General features: G+C 47.2%; 1 protein-coding gene across 1 annotated transcript; it reads right to left on the bottom strand.

Moving 5' to 3' along the window:
• Window positions 1-15,252: 15,252 nt before the first annotated feature.
• Window positions 15,253-17,285, bottom strand: EDB91DRAFT_1254366 (uncharacterized protein; the record flags this gene model as incomplete). The annotated part of the gene is made up of 3 exons (XM_041323811.1): window positions 15,253-15,503; window positions 15,566-15,892; window positions 17,093-17,285. 3 exons carry the CDS (start codon window positions 17,283-17,285, stop codon window positions 15,253-15,255), a joined length of 771 nt encoding a protein of 256 aa, XP_041171306.1.
• Window positions 17,286-22,568: the final 5,283 nt, after the last annotated feature.

Raw genomic sequence — 22,568 nt, forward strand, 5'->3', positions numbered from 1 at the left:
TCACACATAAATTGCTGCTTCAGCAAGAAGTTGTTGAGTTTGGGTGTCGATTGCTGTCAATAATCAGGTGGTCTGTAAGGTATTACACAAACGTGCAATACACACCTTGATGGAGCACCTGGTTTTCTTGCTCAAATGTAAGGTGATCCTCACAGATTTTGCTCAGATTTTCCTTGCTCATTCTGCTTGTCTCCAAGTCCAGGATGACAGTCTCTTGAACTGAGCTGAATGTTGAATGAAATCTGTGCTTCTTCACCATAGCATGCAGGATGTGAGGCGGATGGTTGATGTTACGCCGAAGTATAACACAGGCAAACAATAGTCAATAAGACCAAAGGTCTGTCGATACGTTCAAGACAACAGTCTTAAGAATGTCCTAAGCTTAAGTCAAGGCTAAGTACCGAAGAGGTAACTTAGAATCAAGTCAGATGTTTCAGAGGAAAACCAGTGTAGGTTAAGCTGAAGAATCAGCGTCACCTAGCCAAGGTTTATATAGTCCAGAGGGTACAGGGTATGATGTAATAATAGGTATGTATCAGTAAGCACATGCGTAAGCAATGAGGTGTCTGAGTAATACCGAACTAAATATAACATGATAAGAGACATGCTTAGAAAGCGTGGATCAAGGGAAAAAGAAGCAAGATAAGCACAGCCATAACATCACCCCCTTCTTACGTGGAAAGTCCCAGACTTTCACTCAAGACCATGATGCCGCTCGTCTTCGGTTCCTCCAAGCCCGTCTAGGGCCTCAAAGAAACCTCTTTCCTCCATAAGGATCAACGTCAATTGTTGAAGCTTCTCTTTGATGTCTCGGATGCTATAGTCGAGTGAGAAGAGTTCTTCTTCTCTGTACTCAGCGTTATGCCTTTCCAAGGTATTCTTGAGACGATCTCCGAGACGATAGAGGTCATAAAGGGCATTGAGCGCAGGCTCGGTGTCAATGATGTCTTTGATAGGGTTCTTGAAAAGTTTGGACGACAGCATGATCCTACGACGAAGTCTACGATCTCCAAGATCGGACAAGTAGGGGTCAGTTGCTACCTTCCAAGGAGCTGCTCGTTGACGAGCTGCAACACGCTCACGTGTACGAATAGTGGTAGGACTGGTGGGGGTATCGATGAACGTGGGGATAACTGGTTCGTTAAATATTTGGTACGGGGACGATTGTCCCGAGGGCGGCAAAGGAGAAGTCGGACGAGGGGGTTCAGGAGAGTTCCTCTGACTGATAGTCATGTAATGAGGGCGTGGGGAGAAGACGGGAAATCTAAGATTGGGGATAGGAACATTCGGAGCGCTGCTATGTGTGATGACGAGTTTTATATCTTCATCACTGGAGGAAATGTAGTTATGTCCACCGGTAGAGGGCATGGTTTGAATGGCTTAGTGATGATGGTTCGAGTTGAGAGGGGAATTAGTCGATGTGCCTGCTTATATCTGTTCAAGATTTCAGCGGAGTTGGCTAAATCAGACTCCGATAGCCATTCATTATCGGCCGATGGGTAACCTTTCCATTTGACAAGGAAGCGTCGCTGTGAGAGAGTTCCTTTATGTCCGAGGATGGCTTCTACCTCGTGTTCTTCTTCTCCATCAATTAGGTCAGGAGGTGGCGATGGGAAGTTAGGGCCGTGTTCTTCATTTTCTCGATAAGGGGTAAGAAGCGTTGCGTGGAATACCGGATGAACACGCCATTGGTTTGGGAGTTTTAGGCGGTATGTGACTGGTCCAAGAACTTCCGAGATAGTGAAAGGTCTTTCTCTTTTGGGTGCTAGTTTCCTATTGGGGTAATTGAGATGAAGGTTCTTTGCTTTAGCCAAACCTTGTCGCCTTTTTTAAAGGGTGTGAACGATCGAGTGATTCTTTGCCTCATGGTTTGTCTAGCGAGTTCGTGTGAAGATAAGGCTTCTTCTCTGGCTTTCTGGAGTTCTGATATTCTCGCTTCGACGGCTGGGAGATCCGATTTCTCGGTAGCCAATGGTAATGCTTGAGGGTGGTATCCCATCATGAGATAGAACGGAGAAGCGTTGCGTGTGGAGTGATGTCAGGAATTGTGTACGAATTCTGCCATGGGAAGTTTTTCTGACCACGAGGTCTGGTCGTTCGCACAGAAGATGCGGAGATACACTTCTAATTCTTGATTTACTCGTTCTGTTTCTCCATCAGTTTGAGGGTGGAAGGCAGTGGAGAGCGCAATTTTGTATCCGAGAAGTCTTCCTAGTTCTTGCGTGAACTTAGCTGCAAATTGAGGTCCTCTTGATGTTTTGAATGTGGCTTTCCATCTGTCTGGTCCATGAATTCGAACGTTATTGTATCCTGCACGAACATCCATTTTCATGAAGATTGTTGCTCCTTTTAATTTGTCAATAAGATCAGGGATGCGAGGAAGTGGATATGCATCTTTTACAGTTGCATCATTGAGTCTTCGATAATCTTGACATGGGCGAAGGGATCCGTCTTTCTTTCCTATGAAGAAGAAAGGTGATGCTTGAGGGGACTGTGATGGTATGATAGTCCCTTTTGCCAAATGTTCATCTACGAATTCGTTCATCGCCTTTTCTTCTGGTGCAGATAATGGATAGATCTTGCAAGATTGTGGTTCGAAGTCGGGTTTCAGTTTGATTTTGTGATCAAAGGGTCGAGACAGGGGTAGAGTGTCCATGGCTGCTTTGTCAAAGACGTCCTTGTACATGTGGAAGACTTCAGGCACGAGTTCTTCAAACGTCTTTGGTTTCTCTTTAGCATATGCTTCTTGTGCTAGTTGTTGGGCAACATTTGCAGCCTTTCGTACAGGAATTGGGGAGAACATGAATCGAGCAGAGTTGGGGACTTTAGAGATTCTGTTTGTTTGAGACACAAAGGAAAAGGAAGAAGGAATATGTTCCTGGGTGAGTGGTGAATCAAAGTTGATTTTCTCGTATACTCCCACGAATTCTTCTCCTTTGACGTAAGCAATAAGAACTTCGTCATCTTGCAGTTCTTCTATTATTTCTTCTAGGTCTTCTTCTTCTTCGGGTAGAAGCTCTGGTTGTTCCTTGGGAATTTCCTCCGAGGGTGTATAGGCTTCTTCATCTAAGATTTCTTCTATTCTGGGTTGCATGGAAGCGTGTTTGTTTCTATCAGTGATAAGGGTTTGAATCATGACTGGGTCTTCTTCTAGCAAAATTTCGCTTTTAGCCCAATCAATAGTTGGATTTTCATTCTTGAGCCATGGAAGTCCAAGGGTGATGTCTTCGCCTCCTAAGGAGGTAATGAGGAAGGTGGCGAACATAGTTCGGCCTCCTGCTGAGAAGAAAAGATTGCAGGCTTTGCTAATAGTTCCTGCTTTGTTCTTCGTTCCATCCACGTTCCGGACTTCGATTTGTGAAGAGAGATTGTGAGTTGAGAAGTTGTTCTTTCGTACATATTTCCAGTCAATGAATGTCCCAGCGGCGCCTGAATCAATTAGGGCAGCAGCCTCAGCGGTTTTGTTGGACTTGCAGGATTCGATCAAAATAGGAATGCGCATAGAATTCGAATCGCCTACAGAAGATACAATGAGTCCGATAGATGTACTAGGGGTTTCCGATGCTGGTCTGGTCTCCCCATTTAGAAATCCTTCTTAGAAGAAGAAGGTACTTTCGACGCCTTCCAAGCTTTCCAAGCGAGGAATTCCTGATACTCTGCGTCTTGATCAGTCTTGTTCGATCTTGGTTTCACGGACTGGTCGTCCGGCCGGTTTCTGCCAACCGGGGGCGGAGTCTCTGTGGTTGGGGCAATCTTTCATAAGCCCTTGCTTTCCACACTTAAAGCAGAGTCCCAACTTGCGATGTCTGTCTTGCTCAGACCGAAAAAGTCGAGTGTTGCGAACTGGAGTTGCTTCTTCATTGTCGATGTCGACTTTGTCTATGTCCATTGCGTATGGGTCGTTCTTCTTCGAGAAGTTTCCAGAGTTTATGAGCTGCCTCCTAGATTCGTATTCTCTGGTGGCTTCAATCCACTCTTTGATATCTGCAGGCATTTTCTCCCTAATGAGGATTGCTTCTTGGACTTCTTTCCTGAGTCCTTGTCTGAAACACGTTGTTTCGACGTCTGCATCTATGCACTCGGCTTCTGCCGAGATTCATTTGAAATAGGCAATGTATGCCGAAATAGTGGAGGTTTGTTTCGCTTTCATCAACATATTGATGGCAGTGAGTGTGTCGTTCTTTGGGAAGAACACTGCCTTGAATTCCTTAATGAATTCGTCCCATTTTCCCATAGGGGTCAGCGGTATCATGTTTTTTATTAATCCATCCTGTGGCCCATTGTTGAGTGTGTCCTTTCTGCATGAATGACGTTGCGAATGCAATGCATTTTTCGTGGTTGTCGTAGATGTCTTTGTTCACAGTTATGTATGTAGAAACGGACGTCCACCAGGCTTTGGCCTGTTTCTGCGAACCATCAAAGATGGCTGGTCTGTTCAGATTGATTTCACCCATTTTCTTAGGTGGTGGTCTAGGTGTCTGTGGTGGTGGAGGTGTTGGGAATCTGGGTGGTGGTGGTGGTGGGTTTGATGGTCCTGGTTGATCAGGTCTGTATCCTTCAAAGTATTCATTTTTATCCTGTTGGATCGGAGAACCTGGTTCAGAAAAGTGTTCTTCTTCTTCTTGGTCTGACTCCGAGGAGTATCTTCTTTGTTCTCTATAAGCCATGATGTATCGTGACGACTACTAGGGTAGTGTTGTCTTGTGATAGAGCTTAACCTTTTGTTATGCCGAAGTATAACGCAGGCAAACAATAGTCAATAAGACCAAAGGTCTGTCGATACGTTCAAGACAACAGTCTTAAGAATGTCCTAAGCTTAAGTCAAGGCTAAGTACCGAAGAGGTAACTTAGAATCAAGTCAGATGTTTCAGAGGAAAACCAGCGTAGGTTAAGCTGAAGAATCAGTGTCACCTAGCCAAGGTTTATATAGTCCAGAGGGTACAGGGTATGACGTAATAATAGGTATGTATCAGTAAGCACATGCATAAGCAATGAGGTGTCTGAGTAATACCGAACTAAATATAACATGATAAGAGACATGCTTAGAAAGTGTGGATCAAGGGAAAAAGAAGCAAGATAAGCACAGCCATAACAGTTGAAGTAAAGAAAAGAGTATGTGGGAATCTAGACATTTGAGAATCATGGATATTAGAAATGGCAATGCAAGTGTAATGAGCAACGTGCACACACCTGGACATCCAAGAGCACACTATAACCTAACTACAAGCATCCTACAATGATGCACTATGTCTTCAATGAAGACCTGAGCATCAGGGAGAGCAGCATGGACACACCAGTGGACTTATGATGCTGGAAGGCTTTTAAAATAGGTTAGAACAGTTGGTGCATTAGTAAGAAGCAAGGTCTGCCAACAAATCGTGAAGAAATGACCACTAGATGAAGGGGATGATGAGCTTGTTGTTGAGCATGGTGAGTGCAGGGAATATCAACCATGAGAATGATTGAGAAGGTGTAGTATACCATAATCAACAGTGTGGCAGGATTTGCCGGAATGTCAATTCAGCACCAGATGTCACTACCTAATATAGTAGGGAATATTGAGCTCAAAAATCCCCCAAGTCAGTGCCAATGTGCTGATATTATTGCTGGTATAGGGTGTGGTATGGAGCAGTTATCAATATTTTTGGAGTGGTCAGATCTGGCATATGACAAGGAGGAGAGAAGTGATTCCAGAGGGAGCCACATATAGGACAATCTTGCCTTCAGCATGGAGTTTTGAAGCAATGAGCTTGCAGAGATATGTCTTACCACATCCACCTGCACTATGGAAGAAGTATGGATGTCCAGGTCTTTGGTCATTATGATGCATTGCATCATCAACCACTGCATCAAAGACCACCCTCTGCTCTTCATTGAGAGAAGGAACTCCTTTATCCACCATCACCTGAAGGTCCTCCTGGTCATACTGGAGTTGCTCAGAAATCAGCTGGTTGCCCTTCATGGCCCCTCCATCTTGCTGCCATTTGAGGTACTGGTATGTGAGGAATGGCTTCAAAAGATTTTCCATTTTTGTGAAGCACACTATCAATGAAGTAGAGACCATAGTCATGAATGTTGTGGTCAGTAGGGTCAGGCATGTTAAATGGATTGTGAGTGAGTTGGGGGCACAGATCATCACAGAGATTGTTCTTGAAGTGGTTCAAAAGCATTTGAGGGCTTGTAGGGTTGCAGTGGAGGAGGATGATGGCAAAGAGATTACGCAGACCATATCCAGTGCACATATGAGAGGGATCCTGCAAGCATTGGATCCATTCATTATCATCATTAAGCAGACCCCTTTGCTGACATACATCCTTGAAAGTCTGGCAGACAACACCATTAACAGTACAAATGTGTTTATAGGAGGTAGCCCCTTTGAAAAAAAAAACATGGTAAGTTTGATTGATAGAAATTGTTCCAGACATTATACCTTTTATCACAGTCAAAAGCAATCTCAGATAGAAGCACTCTCCAGAGCCAGGTGCAGCAGCATACATTCTTCCAATTGCTGTTCCACACTGGTGTGTCTTCCAGGCATCTTTGGTCCACACAAATTTTGAGGTAAAGTCTTGGTAGAGGTGGTCATGGGCTCCAGCTGCCATCAAGTCATCATTGGCATTGGCTTTGAACCATCCAGTGAGGCAAGTCTTCTTGGTTGCTGCACGCCCAAGAACATCCTGGGCATCTTCCTCAGGGTCATAGACCACCATTTGTTCATTTGGGAGATGAACTGGCAAGCGGTAGACAGAGGGCCATTCACATTGCATGGCAAATTCAAAGATGCACCATGCAGCCCCATTCAAGCTGATATATCTGGAGTCAAGATAGGATTTGACTGTCATATACCTGATCTGACTGCTCTGACGATATTAATATCCGCTCCACCCGACCTTACACTTTCCCTGCTTTCCTATCACCTCCGCTCCATCCACCCTCCGCTCGACCCAGTCGGCCCCTGCATCTGCACCTATACTTCTGCTCGACTGCCTCATCAGTTACTTTCCAAATTGTCTCTACTCCACTGTAACCTCTTTCCCCATTTAGGTATATACTTTCCCCATTGGCACATAGAACTTACTTCCCGGATCACTGGTACTTCCTATAACTGCTCGACTAACTGATCTTGTCATATACCTGATCTGACCGCTCCAATATTGATATCCGCTCCGCTTTCTGACCCCCTCCACTCCATCCAATCACAAGTCTGCATTCCACCCTATGTTTCTGCTCAACCGCTCAACCGGTCCCCTTCCATAACCTCTGCATTCAACTGGACCTCTTTGCCCTTTTAGATATATACTTTCCCCTTTGGTACATAGACCCTTACTTCCAGATCACCGGTAATCCCTATTACTGCTCGATCACTGATCCGACGCGTACGTATTGATATCCGCTCTGACTTATGTCTTTGCCTGTGTAAAGTACTTACAAACTACATCCTTGGTACATGGCTTTACAACATAGTTATCCTGATCACTGCCTCATACATAGAAGTATATAACATATCATGTACTTAGATATTTTCCTCAGTCTTAATATTACTTGTCTTCTTACAGTTACCTCTTGTGAGAATTCTCAGTAGGACCTTGCCTCCTCTGGACACAAGTCTCAACTTGTTGTCACCTCCGACCCTCCGCTCTGACTTAGAGCCGTGCTCTAAGTGTCCCTCTTATTTCTCTGCCCCTATCAATATCTTCTTTGCCCCCTTTCCCATCCTCTGCATTATCCCCCACCTTCCCCGCTCCTACCAAACCTTCCCCCTGCTCCTATCCACCCTCCGCATTACTCCCCGCCTTCTCCGCTCCGCTCCTAGTCGGCTCGCCACTAGTAGCTCTTACTTCTCAACCCTCAAAAGTGGACTGAAGCGGTCCACTCATCCTATCGTCAGACAACGTTGGACCCACTCCAAATTCGGGGCACATACTCGGCTAAGGGCACAGCGCAAGAGCTGAAGCCAAGCCCTGACCCCTCTGCCTCCTGAGCTGGCACGGTACCTAACAGATCTGATGTGTACATATCAATATCCGCTCTGACTTATGTTTCACCTGTGTCTACTTACAAATTATGCTCGGTACATAGCCTCATACCAAGGACTACTAGTTACTGCCCCCTACATAGAAGTATATAAAAACATACCATGTACTTAACTACTCCTCAGTCTTAATATTTTTCGTCTTCCCACAGTCTCTACTAGTGGGAATTCTCTGTAGGACTTTGCTCTCTCTCCAGACACAAGTTTACCTTGTTGTCACCTCTGACCCTCTGCTCTGACTTAGAGCCGTGCTTTAAGTATTTGCTCTTACCTCTCTAACCCAACCAATCAATCCCCTTACTCCTGTTAAGACCATGCTCAGGGGTAAGATGGAGTCTGAGGGGCTTGGCTTCAGCTCGTGCACTGCACCCCTTACCTGAGTACATGCCCCTAATTTCGGGTTGTAGTCTGACTTGAGTTTCTATGAGCTCCAACAGGACGTCAGAGCGGAGGTCCTCTGAAGGAGGGCGGCCAATCTAGGGAGTCAATCCCCTAGGCCGGCAAACAGGAGTTGTCAAGGGTTTTGCCCAAGAACAGGGACAAGAGAACAGGGCTTAGAAAAGGTAATATTCAGACTAAAGATCTACAGACAGATATACATATATTTATATACTCTAAGTAAGTAGCATAGCATAGCAGAAGGCTATGTGCTGAGTGTACAGAATTACTAGAAGATGACAGAGACATATGAGAAAGGGGCTTGGAGAACAGTATGTACGCGATGGATCAATAATCACTTGGGTATAAGGATTACCGGTGATCCGAAAGGAGGAACTATGATACTAAATGGAGATAGGACCAGTTGAGTGGTTCCTAGTCTAGGAGTGGTCTGGTGAGGCGGTCGGATGGACTAATAGTCGGGTGGACCGATACAAGGGAATCTGAAGGAACCAAGTGGGTCAGAAAAGCGATGGAGGGATCCATGGATATGAAAAGCATTTGGGCCAGAGCCATGAAGAACATTGTCCTCAATATTGACACCCACTGATGTAAATGCAAGAGAGCTGTTATACTGATGAATCTTGGAGACAAATGTTTGGTCTGTATATGCCTGCTGCAGCTTGGGTGGCCATGCTGGAAAGGGTGGAAGGCTGACTTTGCCCTGCAAGCAGCACATACCAAAGTGTGGATTTCATAAAGAGGAGTTGGAGAGTCTTTCACATGCAAAGTGCCTTGCATGGCAGTTGGGACACTCTATATCAAGGGGACCAAGAGTATGATGTGCAATGGGCTCTGCATATGGTCGACCTCGAGCCCCTTCAGTGGCTTTGGCCTATGTTACATGGCCACCCGAAGTTGAGATTCTTCCAAGTGACACGGCCATACGAGGTGGGCCCATGGTGTTTAGTGGTCTCGATATTTATGGCTCGGCCCATGGGTAACAACTGAAAGGGCCCATACAGTGGGATAGATATTGATGACTGGCCCAGGGTGGTGATGTAGAATCAACAGTCGGCCCATATGGTGGTATAGAATGTGACGGCCGGGCCCATATGTTGGTGCAGAATTTGACGACTGAGCTTTGTGTGGTGATATAGAATTGATGGCCAGGCACATATGGTGGTATAGAATATGATGACTGGGCCCCGGGTGGTGATGTAGGATGGACAGTTGGGCCCATACAATGGTATAAAATATGATGACTGGGCCCTGGGTGGTTATGTAGGATGGACAATTGGGCGCATACAATGATATAAAATATGATGACAGGGCCCTGGGTGGTGATGTAGAATGTGATGGCCAGGCCCATATGTTGGTGGAGCATTTGACAACAGTGTTAAGACCATGCTCAGGGGTAAGGCTGAGTCTGAGGGGCTTGGCTTCAGCTCGTGCGCTGCGCCCCTTACCCAAGTACGTGCCCCTAATTTTGGATTGTAGTCTGACTTGAGTTCTATGAGCTCCGACAGTTCATCGGAGTGGAGGTCCTCCAAAGGAGGACCGATGGACTACTATATAAGCACGGGAACATCGGGCGGAGATTGGTCCACCCTACAGGGGAGAGTTGGAGGGCCACTGCAGTCAGAGCTAGCAGTAGGAGCGAAGCGGAGGAGACTTGCTTGGACGAAGTCTGAAGCAGAATGGGAACACAGAGGACAGATGTATATCCCGTACCTCCGGATCCGGAATTCCGGATCTACTTCATTGAAGTTCTGTTCCTCCATCTTACTATTCCACCCGGCGCTCCGCCTTCATCTCCGCACTCACCCCTAGCTCCTTTTAGATTAACTATTGCTCCGGTTACCAGTTATGTCCTATGTTGAATGGTTCCTAGTCTAGGGGTGGACTGGTGAGGCGGTCAGATGGACCAATCGTCAGATGGAACAACACAAGAGGAACTGAAGAAACCGGGTGGGTTGGAAAAGCGGAGATGGTGGAGGGATGTTAAGACCATGCTCAGGGGTAAAGCGGAGTCTGAGGGGCTTGGCTTCAGCTCGTACGCTGCGCCCCTTACCCGAGTATGTGCCCCTAATTTTGGAATGTAGTCCGACATGAATTCTATGGGTTCCGACAGGACATCGGAACGGGGGTCCTCTGAAGGTGGACTGACGGACTACTAGGTGAGTGTGGGAAAGTCGGGCGGGGGTTGTTCCGCCCAACAGGAGGGAAGCGGGAGACTACTGTGGTCAGAACCAACAGTAGGAGTGGAGCGGAAGGAACTGCTTGACCGAAGTCCGAGGCAGAGCGGAACGGAGGGGATGGATGCGAGAGTGCGGGGTTTAGTTCCGACGCACGGGAAGTCAGACGAGCGGGGGAATGGGGAAATGGGGAAACGGGGGAACAGAGGAGCAGGGGAACGGAGGATCGGAGGGTGGCTGGCCTAGAAGGTCAATCCCCTAGGCTGGCTAGCAGGAGTTGACTAGGATCAGGCCCCAGTCAAAGAACAGAAGAGCAGGGCTTAGAAAAGGTAATATTCAGACTGAGTATCTACAGACAATTGTACATATGGTTATATACTCTAAGTGATGAGCATAGCATAGCAGAAGGCTATGTGCTGAGTGTACAAGATTACTAGAGGATGACTGAGACATATGAGAACAAGGCTCGGAGAACAGTATGTACATGACGGATCAGAATTGCTAGGGTATAGGGATTACCGGTGATCTGAAAAGCGGAACTATGATACTAAATGGGGATAGGACCAGTTGAGTGGTTCCTAGTCTAGGAGTGGACCGGTGAGGCGGTCGGACAGACTAATAGTCGGGTGGGGGAATACGAGCGGAACTGAAGGATCCGCACAGGTCGGAAAAGTGGAGGGAGTAGGAATAGGATCGGGCGGACCAATAGGGCGGAGGAGCGGAAGCCCAGATAGGGTCGGATGGAAGGGGTATGGGGTCGGAGGACATAGGGGTAGTATCGGAAGAGCGGAATGGGGTTGGGCAGAGGTAGCAGGGCTAATCCTGCTGAGATGCACTTCATGCATTGTCAGGGAAGGAGGAATGGACCGGATGGGGCAACAGGGGGTCAGACCAGGGGTGGGGATGTTCATGGGTGGTATTGGAGGTGCTCGGATCCAGTATATGACAAGGGAGTAGGATTGGTCAGACCAATGGAGTGGAGGAGCGGAGCTCCAGATAGGGTCAGAGGGTAGGGATACGGTGTCGGAGGAAATAGGGGTAGTGTCGGAGAAGCGGAGCGGAGTTGGGCGGAGGTAGCAGGGCTAGTCCTGCTGAGATGCACTTTGTGCATTGTCGGAGAAGGAGGGATGGTGTTAGGTACGGTGCCGACTCAGGAAGCAGAGAGGTCGGGGCTTGGCTTCAGCTCTTGCGCTGCACCCTTAGCGAGTATGTGCCCCGAATTTGGAGCAGATCTGACATTGTCCGACGGTAGGACGAATGGTCCGCTTTGGTCCGCTTTGAGGGTCGGGGAGTAAGAGCTACTAGCGGCGGGCCGACTAGGAGCGGAGCGGAGAAGGTGAGGAGTGATGCGGAGAGTGGATAGGAGCAGGGGAATGTTGGTAGGGGTGGGGGAAGGCGGAGGATAATGTGGATGGGCGAAGGAGGATATTTGATAGGGGTGGAGTAATAAAGGAAGGACTTAGAGCACGGCTCTAAGTTGGAGTGGAGGGTCGGAGGGTCGGAGGGTCGGAGGTGACAACAAGTTGAGACCTATTAAGACTAAGGAAAATATCTAAGTACAGGATATGTTATATACTTCTATGTATGAGGCAGTGATCAGGATAACTATGTAGTAAAGCTATGTACCAAGGATATAGTTTGTAAGTATTTTACATAGGCGAAGACATAAGTCGGAGAGGATATCAATATGTACGTGTTGGATCAGTGATTGAGCGGTAATAGGAATTACTGGTGATCCGGAAGTAAGGGTCTATGTACCAATGGGGAAAGTATATATCTAAAAGGGGAAAGAGATCCAGTTGAATGGAGAGGTTATGAAAGGGGACCGGTTGAGCAGTTGAGTGGAAGCGTGGGGCAGAATGCGGACTTGTGATTGGATGGAGCAGAGGATGGATGGAGCGGAGAAGTCGGAAAACAAAGCAGATATCAGTATCGGAGCGGTCAGATCAGGTATATGACAGATGGAGTGGACAGGGAAACAGGGGGTCGGACCAATAGTAGGGATGTCTATGAATGGTGTTGGGAGTGGCTGAATTGGGTATATGACAGACAGGGCCCAGGGCGGTTAGGTAGAATTGACTGCCAGGCCCATACAATGGTATAGAATATGATGGCCGGGCCCAGGGTGGTGATGTAGAATCATGGAATTGATGGTTGGGCCCATACAATGGTATAAAATATGATCACCGGGCCCAGGGTTGGTGATGTAAAATTGACAGTCAGGCCCATATGGTGGGATACAATTTGAGAACCGGGCCCATATGTCAGTGCAGAATTTGATGACCAGGCCTCGTGTGGTGATAGAGAATTGATGGTCAGGCCCATATGTCGGTATAAAATTTGACAACTCGGCCCAGGGTGGTGATGTAGATCTGAAGAGAGCATTCAATGACTGGGCCTAGGTGTTAGGTACTGTGCCGACTCAGGAAGCAGAGAAGTCGGGGCTTGGCTTCAGCTCTTACACTGCGCCCTCAGCCGAGTACATGCCTCAAATTTGGAGCGGATCTGAAGTTGTCCGACAATAGGACGAGTGGACCACTTAGGTCAGCTTTGAGGGTCGGGAGGTAAGTGCTACTAGTGGCAGGCTGACTAGGAGCGGAGTGGAGAAGGCGCAGGATAATGTGGAAGGGGGAAAGGAGCAGGGGGAATACTTGATAGGGGCGGAGAAGTAAGGAGAAGACTTAGAGCACAGCTCTAAGTCGGAGCAGAGGGTCAGAGGTGACAACAAGGTGAAACTTGTGTCCGGAGGAGGCAAGGTCCTACTGAGAATTCTCACAAGTAGAAACTGCAAGAAGACAAGTAATATTAAGACTGGGGAAAATATCTAAGTACAGGATATGTTATATACTTCTAAGTAGGAGGCAGTGACCAGGATAACTATGTTGTAAAGCTATGTACCAAGGATATAATTTGTAAGTACTTACACAGGTGAAGACATAAGTCGGAGTGGATATCAATATGTACATGTTGGATCAGTGATCGAGCAGTAAGGAGAATTACCAGTGATCTGGAAGTAAGGGTCTATGTACTGAAGGGGAAAGTATATATCTAAAAGGGGAAAGAGGTCCAGTTGAATGGAGACATTATGGAAGGGGACTGGTTGGGCGGTCGAGCGGAAGCATAGAGGCGGATGTGGATGATGATTGGACAGAGCGGAGGTGGTCGGAAAGCGGAGCGGATATTAATATCGGAGTGGTCGGATCAGGTATATGACAAGGACTAGCCCTGCTACCTCTGCCCGACTCCGCTCTGCTCCTCTGACACTACCCCTATTTCCTCCAACACTATATCCCTACCATCCGACCCTATCTGGAGCTCTGCTCCTCCGCTCTGTTGGTCTGACTGATCCTACTCCTACTCCCTCCACCATCTCCGCTTTTCTGACCCACTTGGTTCCTCCAGTTTCTCTTGTATTGCTTCACCCAACTATTAGTCCACCTGACTGCCTGACCGGTCCACTCCTAGACTAAGAACCACTCAACTGGTCCTATCTCCATTTAGTATCATAGTTCCTCCTTTCGGATCACTGGTAATTCCTATACCCAAGTGATTATTGATCTGTCGCGTACATACTATTCTCTGAGCCTCCTTCTCATATGTCTCAGTCATCTTTCTAGTAATTCTGTACACTCAGTACATAGCCTTCTGCTATGCTATGCTACTAACTTAGAGTATATAAACATATGTAAATCTGTCTGTAGATCTTTAGTCTGAATATTACCTTTTCTAAGCCCTGCTCTCTTGTCCCTGTTCTTGGGCAAAACCCTTGACAACTCCTGTTTGCTGGCCTAGGGGATTGACTCCCTAGGTTGGCCGCCTTCTCCGCTCTTCTGACTTCCCGCACCTCCACCGCCTTTCCCGCGCATTGGACTTATGGCTAATCCTCTCATACCTCTGTCCTCCACATTTCCATTCTGCTTTGGACTTTGTCCGAGCAGTCTCCTCCGCTCCGTTCCTACTGTTAGCTCTGACTACAGTAGCCCTCTGACTCTCCCCTGTAGGGCGGACCAATCTCCGCCCGACATTCCCGCGCTCACCTGGTAGTCTGTTGGTCCTCCTTTAGAGGACCTCCGCTCCAATGTCCTGTTGGACCTTGTAGAACTCGAGTCGGACTACAATCCTGAAATTAGGGGCACATACTCGGGTAAGGGGCACAGCATACTGGGCTGAAGCCAAGCCCCTCAGACTCTGTCTTACCCCTGAGCATGGTCTTAACACCCACACAGTGGTATAAATTAGTCTGACTGGGACCAGGGTGGTGTGGAATACTTACAGTTGGGCCTCCATTGTCCAGGTTGAAATGTAGTAAGGCCCTTTCAAGTGTCTTCACAAGAATGATTGTATTAAATGTGGAGTAATGCATTAAATTGACATATTTCTGGTAGGTGTTGGTGTTGTGTTGGTATGTAAGGAGTGATGTAAAAGGACAGGATATCCTAATATTGTGAAGAATGGGGGTAGGGTAGTATGAAGCCAGGAAGGGGGTCTACAGGTTGCCATACATAGTGGGATCAGCCTGGTTGTACTTGGCCGCCTGGTATGTATTGAGGTTGACCATCGGTATGTAAGGAGTGATGTGAAAAGACAAAAAATCTTAATATTGTAAAGAATGGGGGTGGAGTGGGGTGAAGCCGGGAAAGGGATCTATGGGTTGCCATACACAACAAAATCAGCCTGGTTGTACTTGGTCAACTGGTATGCATGGAGGTTGACCAGATTGTATGTGGCATAATCTGGGTGGGGGGTTCTGGCATAATTGTGCACACTATCCTGGAGGAACCAAGCCCATACCATCTGATCTCCCTCATCAACACGGATGCCATATCTGACTAGGTGGCCAGAATAGCTCACCATGACGCCAGGGTTGTATACCAGCTCAATTCCAAGGTTGGTAACTGCATGATGGCATGTGGGTAGCTCCCAATGCAAGTCAATATGTTGAATGCCTCGGGCGGACACTTCAGGTCTCTGTGGTCAGGGGACTTATGGTTGCACATGACGGTGGCACCAGTGTAGATGGAAGCCCAATGCTTAAGCAAATGATGCATGTCATGCAAGCCTTGCTCTGCCAACCAATGACCGAGTTTGACATGAGTCCTCACAGAAGCCCAGTAAAGCTTAGGGTGCATGACATGCAAGGCAGCAGATGCAAGGAGGGTGGGTCTCTGCATATCCATGATCATGGACAGGCTCCTGTCACCCTTCAAGGAGGCAGAGACCTCCAGTTTGAACCCGTCATCTGGATCGTCTGGAGGAGGGCCATAGCACTGCCCCATGTGAATAACTATTGATGATCAGACAGCCAGACTCACCTCATATGTTGATGCATCCAGGGGTCAATGCAGGATCCTCAGGAGGTCGGAAGTTGGACTGATTCTTTGTTGGTGACACTCTTCTTGAGTATATCGCCCATGGCGAGGGTGGCCATGTATATGTGGTTCTATTGGGATCTCAGTCAACTACTTCTGAAGGATAGTTCTGCGTGAGGAACTCATCTGCACCCAGGGACTCAGGGCATTGGGGATGTACCAGAGAATGATCCTGTGGCCAGAATCAATTACTACCGAAGGGCAGTCCAAGAGCATCTTCTCGGGCGGAGGGAACCTTGCCAACAACTCCTCTTCCCAGGCATCTATTTTTTATTCCAATTTTTGTCCTTTGCAGAGTAATACTCTATGTAGGACAGTACAGTCTAGTCTATGGGACTCCCAGTGTCCCAATCACATCTCCAAACCTGCGAATGCCCTGATGTGAGGCGTACCCCCATCAGTCCGCTGTAAGGAGCAGATTCCACTATGACCTCAGCGCGATAACGGCCGATTCGAGTAGTGAGCCTAAAATGTTCAGTTCGACCCGAGGGAAGCAGAACAAAGCAAACCGAATTGCTGCCTCAGTATATAATACGAGGGGCACGACAACGAGTCAAAGGGCAGCCGATCCAATATGTGTTTCAGCGTAAACGGTTACCCGTAAAGCCGACCGACTATAATTTCTACTGATCGCTATGTGGTGCGCGAGCGAGTGCGGCCGACTTAGATAGATGATAGGGAACAGAAGTTTTTAAGACGAACGTGCGGACGGACACGAGAATAGGATCAGAAGAGAATGGAACACAAAAGACACGGCTTCTGAGTGAGAATTAACTGAATTGCAATAACGGGTGAGCGCTCCTTAAGTACAAAATCGGCTACTAGGTAAATAATGGAGATAATCATCACTTGGGATGTCCGGGCTACCTTGTGGTTTGCTAGAAATGTATGTGGGACATGTGGTCAATCGTCCGTGATATGTACAGGGATATGTGAGAGTAAATCAGTCCAAGCCGCTTAAGGCGACGTAATAGGGAGTTTGAGAGGTAAAAGTACTGTATCTGTCAAATAAACCAAAGAAGAATATACTACACACCAGTGGACAAGGATTTTATGGATATGGGGTTCGACTGAGTATCTGTGAGCTAAAAAGGCAAAACACGCGCGCGACCGACCGATGATGCGCGTTGATTCGTTGTCGGCCGATCCGCTTGTGCGAACGGCTTGAACGCGCATGGGCGGGAGTTTGATCGGCAAGGAGTCGGATAGAGCACGCAGGGTCAGGTGAATATTGCAGTGGATCGGTACATCAAGGGAGTACCATGTCAGTGCCGATCCGCGTCCTACATCGCCATTCCTGCCGGCCATTTTAGACGTGCTGTTTGATGAGTGAGATGACTATAGTAACTATGTGTGTGGTATGTAGGCTATTGTGATAATGGTTTGACATGTACTTGGCCGCTGATGGCGGGCTGGTACAGGATTTCATGGTGTAAACATATAGTAGTGGGTGGTCCTTAGGGACAGAAGGATTATCCTGGTACTTTGTTTGACATGCGCCAGTGCAGGCGTGGTGAAATCATGTAGGCAAATGTGGGCAATGTACAAGGAGATGGTACAGTGGTGATACAGGAGTGTTGTTACAGGGGGTGGGGTGAGGATCGAGAGTGGTTTGACTTTGTGTGGGTTGTGCGGGTGTTTTAGCTACAAAATTTACAGAGTTATATCAGTCTGGAGGCTTGCAGGGCAGGGGTACTTCACCGAATGTCTTGCTTAGGTGCTTCGTAGAGTTGACATAGCGGATGAGATGTGGGGTTGCAGAGGGGTCTGACAGGAGGAACAATAGCAATGTGGCATTACGGCCTAGTGCTAGGAGCAACGCATGACGCTCTCTGCAGTAATGTGGGCAGTCAAGGAGATAGTGCGGTACCGTTTCATCCATGTTTGGGCAGTGTGGGCAACTAGGCAATGGGACTTTGCCTATGCAGTACAGGTAGCATCGGAGGGGAATGTGTTTCATGTGTAGGGCGATGTAGAGGCCGGTGAGTTGTTTGGGGAAGTTTGCTGTCAGTTTGATGAGAGAGCGATGCAGCAGCTTGGGGTCAATACAATTGATGTGGTTGTACCTTGGGGATTTGCGCCAAAGGCATTCCCAGCATTCAGTTGTGACTTTATGATGGGCCTGCTGCAGAGCAGAGATGCTGAGTGGGAGGGTGTTGTAACATAGGAATTTGGGGAGTGTTTCTGTTGGGCTGTTATTGTGCTGACCTTCCGCTGCTCTTTTTGCATGCTTGTCAGCTTCTTCGTTTCCATGGATGTCAGAGTGACCTGGCAACCATCTCAGGGTGATTTGGAAGTTGATATCAGCTCTTGCTAGCGCATTGAGACATTCTTAAAAACGATCAATTAAGTAGGAACCTGGGTTCGAGTCAAAGCTCTCACCGGCTTGAATGACAGCTTGGTTGTCCACGAAGATTGATACAGGATATACAATGTCCTCTTCTGTTGTGATGAGTTTGGCTGCTAACACTAGGCCTACTGCTTTGGCTTTGAACACTGTGTGCTCTTCATCTGTGCCCAAGTGGAACAGAAGTTTACGGGGGATGCAGCCCACCCTGAACAGGATCGCTGCTGCGCCGATCTGACCTTGGTGTCCCAAGCCATCACTGTACACCTGTATGGAGTCCTTATTCACATTGTGGTCTTGGGTAGCTTGAGATTTGGAGGTGGTGATGTGGGTGTGATAGGAGTTAGAGCTGGTGGGGGGTCTTCAATCTGGGATGAGGGATTCTATTTCTGCTGGCTTGATGCGATATTGGTGTGTGAAGCGATTAAGGGAGGTGTGGTGAGATTGGACAAAGCGGCTGGCAGCTCTGCATATAGGGGTGTATAATGGATGGGTGTTGGGATGAGCGGCCATGTGGACAATAGCACGGTGACATGTATTCTGTAGCAGCAGCAGGATAGGGAGCAAGTTGGCATGTGCCTCTAGTATGTCCGTTGCTGTGGTTCTTAATGCGCCGGTGATTGCTATTGCAGTGATACGCTGGATGGAGGTGAAGTGTTTTGCTATGCCGATGGATCCTCGTTGAGGGATGTCAGAGCCATCATGGTACGAGGGCGTGAACCATAGGTCCACCGCGTACAGCATCTTGGGTGCCACTACTGCTTGGTAGAGTTGGCACATTAGTCGTAGGGGTAGGCCTTTAGCAGTGGTGGAAAGACAATGTAGCTGGAGGATGTAGGCCAATCCTTTAGCTGTCGCGTGGTCTACTTGCGTGTTCCAACGTAATTCCTGGTCTACTATGACTCCTAGAAAGCGGTGAGTGGCGGTAGGACGTATAATCGAGCCTTGAATGTGCATGTTCGGGTGGTTGCGCTGACGGTTCATGGAAAAGTCCATGAGAGCGAACTTATTGGTCTCGAATTTCAAGTTGTGTGCCTTAGACCAATCGTAACCCCCTCCTGGGCGTTCTAACATACAGTGGCTCAAAAAAGTGTCCAAATGTTTATGCATTTTCAAGTAATTGAACAATAGCAAGGCAGAACCAAACAATAACCAAAGGGTATAGGGACATGTCTGAAAGCCCTATATCATGGCTCAAATCTGAGATATATAGCGTGGGAACCCGACCATATATGGGCAAGCTATGGTAATTCTAAATACATGACTCATTCAGACACTTTTTGACTTTGTATTTAACCAAGACTATTCTATGATTTTAGTACTTGGTGCTACCCCCCTTGGCTTTAATAACTGCTGCAATTCTCCTAGGCATACTTTCTATCAATTTTTGATACTTCTCTTCAGCAATCTTTTTCCACTCTGCTGCAACTCTCTCCCATGGTTCAAATAGCCCCTGTGGAGGATCTTGATAGGCAGCAAGTAGTCTTTTGAGTAATCCACAGAGATGTTCAATGAGATTGAGGTCTGGAGACTGTTCTGGCCATGATAGAACATTGATATCATGGTCTTCAAACCATGTTGTAGCCAGTTTTGAGGTGTACTTGGGGTCATCATCTTGTTGGAAGATAATGTCTTCTTCATCAATTCCTGACTTCTGCATGCTTTTGAGTAGACACTCCTCTAGAATGGAGATGTACTGATCTGCATTCATCCATCCTTCCACCTCACAAAGAATCTCCATGCCATACAACCCCATACCATCATACGTCCTCCTCCAAACTTCAGTGTACCCTTGACTTCTCTTTCTCCTAATGGTTTTCCTGCCTTCTTCCACACATATTCCTGGCCATATGACCCCATTCTATTGATTTTTATTTCATCTGACCAAATAACCTTCTTCCAGTCTTCCACAGTCCAATGTTGGTGCTTTAAAGCAAAGGCCAGTCTTCTCTTCCTATGAGCTACAGAGAGAAGAGGTCTTTTCTTCTTGTTTACAGCCTTAAGATTGGCTGCCTTGAGGGTGTTTCTAACAGTCTGGGTGGAGACAGGAGTGGAGATGATGGAATTGATGAACTTGGTAGCTTGGGTAGCATTTGAAGCCTTGCCAGATAGAATTTGGTGAACAAGAGCTCTTTTGTTCTGTGGAGTAAGCTTGGGAGGACATCCCATTTGATGATTTTCCTTCTCTGGCATGTGCTGCTTTATGACTGTAGTAATAGTAGACTTGCCAAGACCAGTTTTTGAGGCAATTCGCCTAGTAGATAAACCAGAGGTATAGAGAACAAGGATATTATCCTTGTGAGCAGAGGAGATGGGCTTCATGATGATTATGTTGAATTTCATGATCTTATGTGGGTTTATATATTCAAATAATATTGTAATCAGACCATATTATCATTATGACACCGCTTTAATTAAGAGTATAATGTATGAATGGTCTGATTTTGTGATTTCAATAAAAAGTCAAAAAAGTGTCCGAATGAGTCATGTATTTAGAATTACCATAGCTTGCCCATATATGGTCGGGTTCCCACGCTATATATCCCAGATTTGAGCCATGATATAGGGCTTCCAGACATGTCCCTATACCCATTTTGTTTGGTTCTGCCTTGCTATTGTTCAATTACTTGAAAATGCATAAACATTCAGACACTTTTTTGAGCCACTGTATCTGCGAGGATTTCGTGAGTGGTTTCAAAGTCCTTACCTACTGCTATGAAAGCAGTGTTGTCTACAAACATGAGAGTTAGTTCCTTGAGAGTTTCATTTCCTCAGCGGGTGCAGGCCACATCGACTAGATCAGAGCTATAAATAATATAGAGTATCATTGAGAGTGGGTCTCCTTGGCTGATGCTGTTGTTGATGGGGATCCAGTTGGATGTGAAGCCATCAAATTTGAGCTGTGTATGACGACGTGTGAGCAACCGTTCCATGAAATCAATCAGTTCACCTGGGATGCGCCTCATGTGCATATTATGGATTAGTCTCTTGGTGACCGTGTTTGGGAAAGCGCCTTCTATGTCCAGGAAGAGCACTGATGCTACTTTGTATTTCCTCCAGGCGTGTTTGATAGTTTCCTCCAGGAGATGGAGAGAATCAGTCGTTGAGCGCCCGCATCTGCCCCTGAAGTGCGTCTGTGGGAGGAGCTGGTAGTGCTCTAGGGTGAAGGTAAGGTGTTCTGCTTCTACTGCCGTCAGCAGTTTTCCTAGAGTATTAAGGAGGGTGATAGGGTGGTATGCTTTTGGGACCAAGTAGTTGGGCTTCCCTGGTTTGCGTAAGACCACTGTCATGAAGTGTTTCCAGGGCTTGTAGAACGTTCAGTATGTAAAGGCTCCATTGAAGAGGTGGGTCAGATGGGGTACTAATATGTTGGCGCAGCGCTTGTAAACTATATTACAGATGCCATCGGGACCTGGAGCTTTGTATCTGCTAAGTTTTGTGATCACCCAGGTGACTTCATCTCAACAGAATGGGGTGTGAGGTGCGACAGGGTCGGGGTAGTCTGGGTCGGGGGGAACAGAGTCGTCAGCAGGGGGGGTGGGAAGAAGGACTTGGCTAAGATGGTACTCTTTTCTTGATTGGTGATGGCTTTGGTAGTGGTGCCATTCGGTTGATAAATGTTGAGGGTCGGAATGTGGGCTTTACCCCCATCTTTGGGCACTGAGGATATATATTTTGTTAGCTGTCCATAGATCGTTACCTTCTATATCTTCAAGCCATTCAATCCAATGTTGTTTCTTCGTCAATTCAATTTCTTCTGAGTAGCAATTCTTGATGGATTTGAGTTCGTTGTGACAGGCATGTTCTGGGATGCCTCTGAGTTGGTAGGCCAGTCGACTGGCTTCATTGACCTGTTTTCAAAGTTTACTAAGGTCCTTCGTCCACCAACACTTCGAGTGGGGGCAGGGGTTAGTGAATGGGACGGTAGCTTCCATTGTGTCTGAGATAACTCTGGTGATACAGCTCATGGCCTGTTGAAATTCTTCCTCAGAGGCCAGAGGGACAGGTGGGAATGGTTCGAGTGCTTTGCTTAGGTGCTCATTAAAAGCTTCCCAATCCGTCTCTCTCCAGTTTCGTCGAGGCTCAGTCGAAGACTTCAACATTTCTAGTTCTAGGGTCAGGAGGATAGGGATGTGGTCCGTGCAAGGACCGCATTGGCTGGGGTCGGTAATGCAGGAGATGAGCGAGTCCACTATTGTTTCCGTCCCTAAGATGTTGTCCGGTCTGGTCCAATTGCTGGTGGA

Source organism: Suillus paluster, assembly GCF_016628075.1.
Source record: "Suillus paluster strain FC165 chromosome Unknown EDB91scaffold_106, whole genome shotgun sequence".
Taxonomy (NCBI): Eukaryota; Fungi; Basidiomycota; class Agaricomycetes; order Boletales; family Suillaceae; genus Suillus; species Suillus paluster.